The sequence below is a fragment of the Gregarina niphandrodes genome, assembly GCF_000223845.1.
Source record: "Gregarina niphandrodes unplaced genomic scaffold scaffold00015, whole genome shotgun sequence".
Classification (NCBI taxonomy): domain Eukaryota; phylum Apicomplexa; class Conoidasida; order Eugregarinorida; family Gregarinidae; genus Gregarina; species Gregarina niphandrodes.
The window spans coordinates 190,718-201,033 of record NW_011646042.1 but is presented as its reverse complement, the minus strand read 5'-3'; the positions used below and the strand labels follow the sequence as shown (position 1 = coordinate 201,033).

At 52.6% G+C, this 10,316-nt stretch overlaps 6 protein-coding genes across 6 annotated transcripts; 4 read left to right on the top strand and 2 right to left on the bottom strand.

The window, feature by feature from the left end:
* Window positions 1-935: 935 nt before the first annotated feature.
* On the bottom strand, window positions 936-1,436 carry GNI_084010 (putative transmembrane protein; the record flags this gene model as incomplete). The annotated part of the gene is made up of 1 exon (XM_011135794.1): window positions 936-1,436. The coding sequence occupies one exon, from the start codon at window positions 1,434-1,436 to the stop codon at window positions 936-938; it is 501 nt and encodes a 166-aa protein (XP_011134096.1).
* A 371-nt stretch (window positions 1,437-1,807) lies between these two features.
* Window positions 1,808-3,386, top strand: GNI_084000 (glutamate dehydrogenase; the record flags this gene model as incomplete). The annotated part of the gene is made up of 2 exons (XM_011135793.1): window positions 1,808-1,925; window positions 2,122-3,386. 2 exons carry the CDS (start codon window positions 1,808-1,810, stop codon window positions 3,384-3,386), a joined length of 1,383 nt encoding a protein of 460 aa, XP_011134095.1.
* Window positions 3,387-4,762: 1,376 nt separating this feature from the next.
* On the top strand, window positions 4,763-5,709 carry GNI_083990 (putative origin recognition complex protein 1; the record flags this gene model as incomplete). Its single annotated transcript, XM_011135792.1, has 5 exons — window positions 4,763-4,904; window positions 4,941-5,159; window positions 5,202-5,244; window positions 5,284-5,572; window positions 5,653-5,709. 5 exons carry the CDS (start codon window positions 4,763-4,765, stop codon window positions 5,707-5,709), a joined length of 750 nt encoding a protein of 249 aa, XP_011134094.1.
* Window positions 5,710-6,716: 1,007 nt separating this feature from the next.
* Window positions 6,717-7,322, top strand: GNI_083980 (hypothetical protein; the record flags this gene model as incomplete). The annotated part of the gene is made up of 1 exon (XM_011135791.1): window positions 6,717-7,322. One exon carries the CDS (start codon window positions 6,717-6,719, stop codon window positions 7,320-7,322), a length of 606 nt encoding a protein of 201 aa, XP_011134093.1.
* Window positions 7,323-8,952: 1,630 nt separating this feature from the next.
* GNI_083970 (CwfJ carboxy-terminal protein 1, related protein) lies at window positions 8,953-9,645 on the top strand (the record flags this gene model as incomplete). The annotated part of the gene is made up of 1 exon (XM_011135790.1): window positions 8,953-9,645. The coding sequence occupies one exon, from the start codon at window positions 8,953-8,955 to the stop codon at window positions 9,643-9,645; it is 693 nt and encodes a 230-aa protein (XP_011134092.1).
* A 393-nt stretch (window positions 9,646-10,038) lies between these two features.
* GNI_083960 (hypothetical protein) lies at window positions 10,039-10,140 on the bottom strand (the record flags this gene model as incomplete). Its single annotated transcript, XM_011135789.1, has 1 exon — window positions 10,039-10,140. A coding segment is annotated over one exon (102 nt), but the record flags the coding sequence as incomplete, so codon positions are not given.
* Between the last annotated feature and the right edge of the window lie 176 nt (window positions 10,141-10,316).

The following is a 10,316-nucleotide window of genomic DNA, read 5'->3' as shown; positions in this document are numbered from 1 at the left end:
CCCCCCCCGTCCCAAATCATGGCACTTCGGTGCTGTGGTACTCCGGGACTACGGGACTATGGTGCCCCCCATGGTACTATTCCGGGGGCCGAGCCTTCCTCCCCCGGGAACGTACCATTCCAGCGGCCGAGCCTGCGCACTGACGGGTTTTCTAGTTGTATGCGTACTGTGCTGTGTGGTATAAAGAAGGTTGGTCTCCTGCCGTGAGTGATGCATTGAATGGCTTGGAGTACATGGCTATCCTTTTGGAGCCGGAGGCACACTTTGATCATTCCTCGCCCGATCGGCTGATGAAGAATATCCTTATGTTCCAAAACCGAAGGAGGATCGCTGAAGGCAAGCAGCCATTATTAGAGAAGTGAGACTCCATTCGTGGTTGCAGTACCACGGAATCTGTTACGGTCTTTTATGTGTAGATTGACGACACTGCAAAAGCGATGGGTCCCCTAAATAGGTCGCTTTCGGCTTCTCCGAGAACAGTCATAGCAAGCAGTTGAAACGCTGAGCCAGACCGCATGATGTGGACCGATTTCTGAAGGGCTTGACCGTAATCGTTAGAGCGGAGTTGTGTTGGCAGCTTGTGAACTTCGCCGTGAACTCAGCACGGGTGGTAATGAGTTGTTATTGGAGCGGTGTTGGTGAGGGGACGCTGCGTGCGGCGATATCAAACAGCTGAAGCGGTGGGCGCGCCAGATAAACATCAAAGTCAAAGTCAGGTTGGTGGAAAGCCCAGAGGGGCAGGGTGCAGACTACCGCCCGACATAACCAAGCTTTTTCGCGATTGTGAACATGGCGTGGCCTCTGGAATTCGAAGGATGGACGACTCCCCTGGGGCGTATGATGAGGACGGTAGGTAACGTGTGTTGTGGTGGGTAACGTGTGTTGTGGTGGGTAACGTGTGTTGTGGTGGGTAACGTGTGTGGGCCGGGGAAGACTTACGTGAAGAAGAAAGCGCTGGAGGTGAGTGGCATGCTAACGAGTACCGCCAAGATGTAGGGTGTGGGCGTGGGGTGGGTGTAGACGACAGTGACGAAGATGACGGCCCAGAGGAAGAAGGTCATGACGGCGGCGGTGAGACACATCAGGCACATGAACATGACGTTCGCTCCGTGAGTTTCTTTGCCTTCCGCAACGCGGCGCACCAAGGGGATGCCTCGGAAGGTGATGGCGATGGCCATGGCGAGCATGGGGAAGCCGGCGAGCGTGGACTTGGTCAGAACCAGAGAGCAAAACGCGGTAACGCTGCTCAGAACCAGAGCAAACACACTCCACTCGCAACGCCGAGCTATTGCAAGCAACTGGGCCCGTGTTGGGCGCGCCGCCCGTCCGTGCAGTACGGTGTTCACTGAAGGAGCCGATGGCGGGTAGCTCGCATGCGTTAGTACGGAGTCGTTCGGCGAAGGAGGTGCATTCCTGAAAATAGAGACTGACTTCATGGGCAACTACAGAGCTCCACAGGCTGTTACCGCAACACACTTACGGAGAAATCTGCTTGATAGGAACCTTTCCTAAGTTGCTAACCTGGATTGCACCCGTAGGCGTGGGCGGCGATAAAACAGGCATGCATGCACGTGCCGAACGGGAACCAATTCTCGACTCACAATCAGAGCGAGTGAGAGTCAGAACGAGAAACAGAATCCCTGCGGTAACACCGGCGGGAGGGCGGGCTGGCTTGATCCGCCAGAGCCTGGGAATTCGGCTTGATCCAGATCTAAGAACGCTTTTGAGCGAGACAAGTGAGACAAGTGAGAATGAGGTAAGCGAGATAGGGGAGGTAGACGGCGCAAGGGAAGCGAATTTTTATGCAATGAGCAATACTATCTTTCGGTTGAAGCGTGTGTTGAAAGAAAATGAGAGCTTGAGGAACATCAAACGCTCTATGCGCAGCGACAAGTACCAAAAGCAAACCTTGAAGTGGTTCCACGGTTCCTGCCTGCTGTCACGCACAGTCAAACCTAGTCACCAACCCTGCGGGGTGACCGCGTTTCGCGGAAGGTAAAGAAAGATTGTTCGTAGTTCTCAGGGGAGTCGGGAAATTGACGGGTTGTTGAACCAGGTTGTGGCGACGTTATCGAGTCACGAGGTCGACTACGCGATGTACCAAGTAAGAATGTGTGTGAGACACAAGCGTGTTTGCTCAGTTCAACTTGAAGGAATTTTGCAACAATGTGCGACCTTTGGCGGCGAAGAACCCGAGTTTTGTGAAGGCGTTACGTGTATTGTGCGAGCCGGAGAGTGTGAACGCTTTCGTAGTAGAGTGGAAGAACAAGCACGGGGAGTTGATGCGGAATAACGGGTGGCGTTGCAACTATAGTTCTTTATTAGGTGCTTGTCGAGGTGGTGTGCGTTTCCATCCTTCGGTGAATCAGGACGTGATAGTGGCGTTGGCGTTTGAGGTGAGTGTGCAGAACGCGTTGACGAATTTACCGATGGGTGGGTGCTTCATGGGGAGCGACTTTAATGCGAGAATTTGCTGCGATGCGGACGTCCAATCGTTTTGCAACGCTTTTGTGGTAGCGGTTCGAAAAGAGTTGCCTGCAAACTGGCCGTTGGATATAACCTGCGACCTGGGTTGCGGTCCACGCGAGTGTGCGATGTTAGCTGCCGCACACGCGGGAGTGGTTAACAGCGCAACCGGGAAGCCCTTTCCCCAGGTCGTAGGACGGCCCGCAGCTGCAGGACTAGGAGCTGTGGAGTTTGGTAAGCTATTCTGCCGTATCCCTTCCTTCGACAAGACTCGTTGTCTCGTTTCGGGCAGCGGAGACTGCGCCCTGACGGTGGCCCGAAACCTGATCGCCGAGGGTGCCGTGGTACTAACACTGTCGGACTCGTCAGGCTTCGTCCACTGCGCCACGGGCATCACGTATCTACAATGGCAGCGTATCAACGAACACCGACAATACCGCATTCCGCTAAGAGACATCGTCAGTGAAGACGGCTGGCTGCGAGGCCTCGTCTGGCGAGCCGGTGACATCTGGCAACAAGGAATTTCTGCCGACTACGCTTTTCCCTGTGCACACGAACTTGAAATCGATATCAAGGAAGCCGAAGTCCTAGCAGACCGTTCTAAAATTAAAGCAGTCCTCGAAGTCAGCTATACCGCCACCTCTGACGATGCACAAAGCTATCTCGTCTATCGCAAAGTCAAAATCGCGCCCAGCAAAGCCGTCAACGCCGGCGCCATGGTCGCTCTGGGTATGCATCTCGCTGAAAAAATGGACAAGGCCGAATTCGAACACGAAATTAAATCTTTCATGAGCTATCTCCATGACCAATGTAGAAGTGTCTACGACTCATACTACCCAGACATCTACTTCAAGGAAGCTGTCGATATTTGTGCACTGCTCAAACTGGCTAAAATTATGAAGGAAAAGGACATAATTTAACCGGTGGATGACGCACGTACAGGACATGGAAACTGCCCCCCGGAAGTTAAGAATAATAACCGGGCCAAGGAGTGGCTTGATTCACATATTTCTGGGAACTTTTTTCACTTATTTTGTCACTGGTTATCTCTTAATTTTACTCGACTGCATCACTGATGCACCATCCATCCAAAGTCAGCGTAGGTGTGTGCACACACAGACCCCTGCACACAACACGAGACAAAACGAACCCTGCCACCCGCGCCTTTTTTTTTAATTTCGACATCAGTTTTAGCTTCAGCATCACTCTTCAAGAATACAGCCGATGGGATCGTCTATAACAACAAGTTCCACAGAGAGCTTGTCAATAATACCTACCTTTCCTCTGAAACAGTGGCACTCCTCAGTTATGTTTGGTCCGTGCTGATACTACTGAGGTAAAGTGACGTGCGTCGGATTCTGGATTTGGTTTGCACTAGACCTTGTCCTGGGAAAACTTCGCCACAACACCATATCGCCACAACACCATACCGTTGCATACAACCTACTGGGCAACACTCTACCGTTGGACGCAACCTACTGGGCAAGAACAAGGTGTTTGCATTGCCTATGATTCCAATCGGTGCGTCCTAAACCAACATGTGTGTTTATCCCTTGCGCCTGCTTAGTAGGCGAAATAGGTTCATGCCATGCAGACATATCGTGATGTAGTACAACACTCTACCGTTGGACGCAACCTACTGGGCAAGAACAAGGTGTTTGCATTGCCTATGATTCTAATCGGTGCGTCCTAAACCAACATGTGTGTTTATCCCTTGCGCCTGCTTAGTAGGCGAAATAGGTTCATGCCATGCAGACAATGCTGTTGGACTTAACATTTGTACACGGTCTCACTAACTCCAGTTGCTCGCCAGTGCCCATAGTCCGTTGATGCTTCGGACCTTTGTGGTTTTCGACTAGTTGAGTTAGGGGCATCCTAGTCGCGAGTTTGTGATGAAGATTATAACGCAATACTCTGAAAGGATGCCCTAGAAAGATGTGAAGGTCATATAAACGATTGGAGTCTGACCGGCCCGGCAAGTCGATATGTGTTGTTTCCGATTACCTGTATTGACCCACACTATTCGACTGATTATTCGGAGTTTTGAACCGCAGGAGTACTTGCCGCAGGAGTACTTGCCGCAGGAGTACTTGCCGCAGGAGTACTTGCCGCAGATGTAGACGTGAAAAAACAGGTGGGGGGTTTTGTACATACGTGTGTATTAATTATTCAAGCTTGCACACACGCACGTTGAACACACGTGTGTATTAATTATTCAAGCTTGCACACGAACATTCCAGAACACATACGTTACTACAAACCATCCACGTTTCGAACCTGCTAATTAGGAACAGCGATGAATGAGGTGCTTCAATCGCTGCAGATCCGAGAATGCGACTTAGCCTGTGAATTGAAAGGACGAGAGAAAGAGGTCCGTTTATTAACGGTCGCTTTTAAGAAATCCATTACAACGCCGGGTGGACCGGGACATCTGCACTGTAAGTAGCATCATACCCATGAATAGAATTGCTTAGACGTGGCTGGACAGCCGGGTACGGGAAAAACATTGACCGTTAAATATGTGCTAAAGAGATTGACTAGAGATGGCTTAAAATTCCGAATGGGTGAAGTCAATATACTTCGGATGGCGAGTAGTACAATGATCTTTCGCGAGCTGTATAAACTGGCGCTACCGAAAAAATCACTCGCTGGTGATTATTACACGGAATTAGGCAAATACATGAAGAAAAAGAGTGCGAAAAAAATACCCTTGTAAGCTTTATTACAACTTGTAGGGATGTCACTGAAGATACGACTTGTAGGGATGTCACTGAAGATGTAGGGATTGCGTGTTTGTAAAAATAGTACTGGTTTTAGAGTACTGGTGATCGATGAGTTCGACAATTTGAATTTCCGAAATCGGGCTTTTAACGAGAAGCTCTACGAGGTGTTCGATTGGACTCACTTGCCCAATGCTGCATTAACCGTTATATGTATTGCTAACACTATTGCGCTACCGGATACCATTGTTCCAAGATGTAGTAGTAGATTAGGCAATGGTTCTATCATATTTCCGGCGTATACTTGGCAGCAATTGTATGACGTGGTTATGGAGCGGTCTGGTGGCAAGATACTCTCATTATTCGATGAAACGGCGCTGCAATTGGTTTGCCGAAAATGCGCTGCAAGGAGCGGGGACGCTCGGAACTGTTTGCAAACGATTTCGTCCGTGATAATCGAGCGCAGAGGAACTGGGAGCGGAGAGCAGGTGCCAACGAGAACACGCAGGGCCATATCACGTAAACCGAACGCCGATACCACGGGTCGGATTTCATGTGCAGATGTCAACAGAGTAATGCAAGCGAATTCGTCCAATGTAAGGCATTCCGGAAGGCGGTTCACGGTCGTGGCGGTCGGTTAGGGTCGTGACGGTTAGGGTCGTGGCGGTCGGTTAGGGTCGTGACGGTCGGCTAGGGTCGTGACGGTTAGGGTCGTGGCAGTCCTTCCTTCGTAGGTTATGGCTTCGTTTGTTGCCGGATTTCCTACAGCCGTGAAGATCTTGTTGTGCTGTATTGTTCTGTCAATCGATAAGAACACATCCACTGCCCAGGCACACCGGACCTTTAATCGGTTCTGCTCAGGGTCGTCGACGTCCCGGGAACTTCAGGACGCAAAGTTCCGACAAGGGCTGGAGATCCTAATTGGAACAAGAATCATCAGATTTGTTCTGGGTGTTGAACTCAAGCCAGCCTGCTTTGTACGTACCAAAGGCCCGAATGCGCAAGCACGACAACTCTGTAAGACTCAGACCTTGCCCCATCTGTAAGACCCATCTACGTCCGCGCCGGTCCCGGAACTCGGTCCGTCAATTTCTTGCGGCCAATTTAGCGAGTGGTCGTCATAGGAAACTCTTCAATGGATGTTGTTGTCGTTCAAAAGGTCGTCTGGTAGGGCGTCTGGTAGGGCGTCTACTAAATAAGTTTATTTTTAGTTGAGTGCGCTGAAAGCTGTCACCTGCCCTGGGGTCAATGGCAAATCATCCTGATGTCAAATGTGTATGATATTCTGGATGCGATCGTTAAACTTGATCTCGAGCCGTGGGTTTCAAATGTGAGGCAAGAGTACCATAGCATCATAGGCGACATGTGAAACAGAAACAAGCGATGCGTAGATAGATAGTGCGGATGGATGGGTGATGTGCAGGTAGGCAACGTATAGAGGGAGGAGGGAGGAGGGGAGGAGGGGAGGGGAGGGGAGGGGAGGGGAGGGAAAGGAAGGCAGAGGAATTTAAAAATTAATTGGTTCGTCGAATGCAAGAGAGTATAGAAGGTGGGTCGTCGTCCTCGTCTTCAGCGGTCATGATGCCTGGCGGTGCTTTGCGTTTATTGTTGTGGGGTGACGTGGAAGGTTCGTTCAATTTGTTTCAGGAGAGTTTGAATCGTGCTGTTGTGAAGTTTGGTTCATTTGATGCGTGCATTTGCGTGGGCAATTTCTTTGGACACGTGTCCTCTACGAAGTACGCCGTGGAGCATATTTCGATTCTTGAACGTGTTCGGACGCTTCTTCCTGAACAACTCGCTGTAAGCCAAGTCTTCATCTTTGACCAACCTACTACCCAGGATAGTCTGGGTGGGGAATTACAACAGAAATACCCTAGCGATCTCACTCCTCTTACGGACCATTTCACTCTTCTCCCTGCCCGCGGCTGCTCTGTCATCCTCGACAACCTACGAATCGCCACCTGCGCCCACCCACCTCATTTCGCGCCTGACGTAAACCGTCTTGCAAATCAAACAAATCCTCCGAGCGACTGGACAGTCGTCGACCTCTGTCTTGTCAGCGCCTGGCCAGAAAATATCCAGGCCGGACTCACCGGCGAGGAACTCCTCACTCTACAATCAAACTGCGCCCTGTAACTAGCCACCCCGCAAACACCAACACGCCTCTCTTCGCAAACGCGTCTGTTCACACACGCGTGCACACACTTGTGTGTGTGCACAACGTCTGTGCTCACGTAACCCGGCCTCGGCACAACAGCCAACGGCAAAATAGCCAACTCATCTTAGGGGCGGTCTGGAAGACCCAGTTAGAGCGCGCAGTTCCTATATATTTCTCTCTGGCTTGCCTCCAGCTAGGTACATCGTCGCATCGGGTGGGCCGCAGATCTTTTATCAGCGACCCCCCTTCCAGCGCACGCTCGATGGTACGAATCACACGCCTAGCGCGCCTCTACCTGACCGCCTCTTACACTACACGGTAGTCACTACCGTGTAGTCACTACCGTGTAGTCACTACCGTGTAGCTAGGTCACCCCTTGTACCACACGCACCGTCCCTCCACCGACCCGTTCTTGCAGCGCCAGTGCCGACGCGGTTTGTGTCTTTGTCGCCGATGAGCCTGAAGGCCGCCGGCCCACTTCCTCGCAAATTTCTACACTGTTTGCGCGTAGCGCCGTGGGTGTTACAACCGACTCCACAACCGCCCGTGAGCCACGTTGCGAACAGTCCATTGCCGCCCTTCCCGCCGACCAAACGGCCGCGACTCGCACCTGACCCGGAACCGCGAGTCGGCGCCGAAACCACGGCAGCCACCACACCCGCTTCCTTCTCGCCTGCCGCCGGCCCGACACCCGGGGCCGCTCCACTCAGGAACAACATCATCGACGGGCGTCTGACTGACCCCCGTTTGGTTGACACCGCTTCGGAGGCCAGCTCTCTCATACCTCCCGCCGCGCCGCCTCCCGCAGCGCCACCTTCCGCCAGCCCCCCCGAGTCAAGGGCCGCCCTGGGTCTTTCTCCAAGTGGTGGGTGGAGCGCCGAGTTACCGCCCACATCTCTCCGCCGGGAATCGTCCATCAGCGAGTCCATTTCGGATCCCGGTAGTCCCTCCGCAAATGCCGACCGGTCGCCAGTCCGCGCTGACGGTTCAAGGTCCGAGGGTCCGCGCTTCACGCTCTACGTCTCCAACGTGCCCTACGGCTCCTCGGCCGATGAAATCCGGCGTGCAGTCGACCCAGTCGCACGTGCCATCCGCGTACGCTTCCCCAAGGCACCTTTCAATGAACAAAAGAACGGTCGCGCGTAAGTCTCGCCCCTGCCACCAAACGGCCCTGTCCCCCCCCTCCCCCCCACCGCTTCCTGTATGTAGGTGGGTGTCTTTCAACACCGTGGACGAGGCACGACGAGTGCTCCATGCCAAACCCATCGAACTGCACGGACGCAAGCTGCGATTTGATTGGGCGAAAAACTCGCTGCAAGATGTGCGCCAGAGCAGTCTTGAGGAATCTACTCCGGCCTCCGCTGTCTCCCACGAAAGTAGCCCAATCAAAATCGACACGCGGCCGCACCACGAGTGCTGGTTTTGCCTGGTCAACCCCAACTGCGAGAAGCGCCTAATTTGCCACGTGGGCAACCAGGTAGGCTTCCATTACCCCTTCCCGTACCCATCCCTTCCCGTACCCATCCCTTCCCGTACCCATCCCTTCCCGTACCCATTTCCGTTGGTGTACACGCTTGTGGTTTACACTAAGCACGGCGCCGAAACTAAATGTGTGTTCAGATATATATTGCTATCGCGCGTGGTGGCGTGAACCCGCAGCACTGCCTGTTGCTGCCTGCATCACACCAGCCGAACTTGGGTTTCTGTCCTTTGCCAGTGGTCGAGGAGTGCGATCGGTTGATGGACGTGATGCGGGAGGTGAACTATGAGCAAGGTTTGGGTACGTTGTTCTTCGAGCGGTACGTGCCGATGAAGCAGACGCGGACGATGCATACTCAGGTCCATGCCGTGGGGTTTCCGGGTCACTTGACATCTGCATTGGTGGAGAGTATGTTATATCGGACAGTGCGAGACAGTGGTTCGGTGCTGGTATGGGAACAGCACGACTATACCTTGTCCCTGCCTCACGTCATGGGAGTACTGGCCAATTGGCAACCTGACCAGATGGGTCGACAACCAGAACATAAGTTCGCGCATTCTAGCTACTGGTGGATCACCATCTGCGGCACTCAAGGCCAGCCATCTTGCACACTCATAGGCGTCACGCAATCACCCGTCGGAGTCAATCTCAACCTCGCCCGCGAAGTACTCGCACACACCCTCAATCTACCCGACCGCGTCCAATGGAAAAACTGCGTGACTCCTCCTAACCAAGAGACGGAAGCCGCCCTTCACCTTAAACAACTCCTTAGCAACTCTCTCAGACGTCTCCAACAATCCACCGAGGACCCAACTCGGTGACCACCATCCAACTCGGTGATCTTTTGCGCAGTACGTCAGCTCACCAAGCTACTTTGTCGAACCAACAAGCCAGCTGATCGAGCAGCACCTCCCTAGTTGGTTAATGACACCACTAGCCTGATTAACCACCAATCGCCTGCCTAGCTAGTCACGTGCCTTGGTACATGACTGCGGTGATGAACCAGTCATGAACATCAGATGCGGTGCAGATTCGGTCCACATAGTCTGAGCCATCAAAAGCCACACACTCCCCCCTCGCAAACGAACTCAAATTAACCTACCTGTTTTGACGACTTAAAAAACTACCTCGAGCAATGAACCAGGGGATTGCCGTCTTCGTTGTCGGCAATAGCAGTCTGTCGGCTAATAGCGTCGCTGTCCCAGCGATGCTATTTAGAAGCAGTACGGCTGGTACTTATTGATGCAGTGAATGAGGTCGTAAACTTTTTCTATCGTGCCATCGCAAGTGGCTCCAAGCTCAGTGCCTGGTGCGTACTGCGAACACCATCGCTGGCAAGTAGGAAGCCACTCCTGCTTCGTGGTGTGAATCTGTTGTTCGCAGAGCTCGACCAGATCACCACTTTCGTCATCCTTTGAAATGCAGTAGTCGAAGGTCTCGTTCACACATTCGATTAACGTGTCCACGTCCTTCGCTTCCTTTGAGCAGTTCC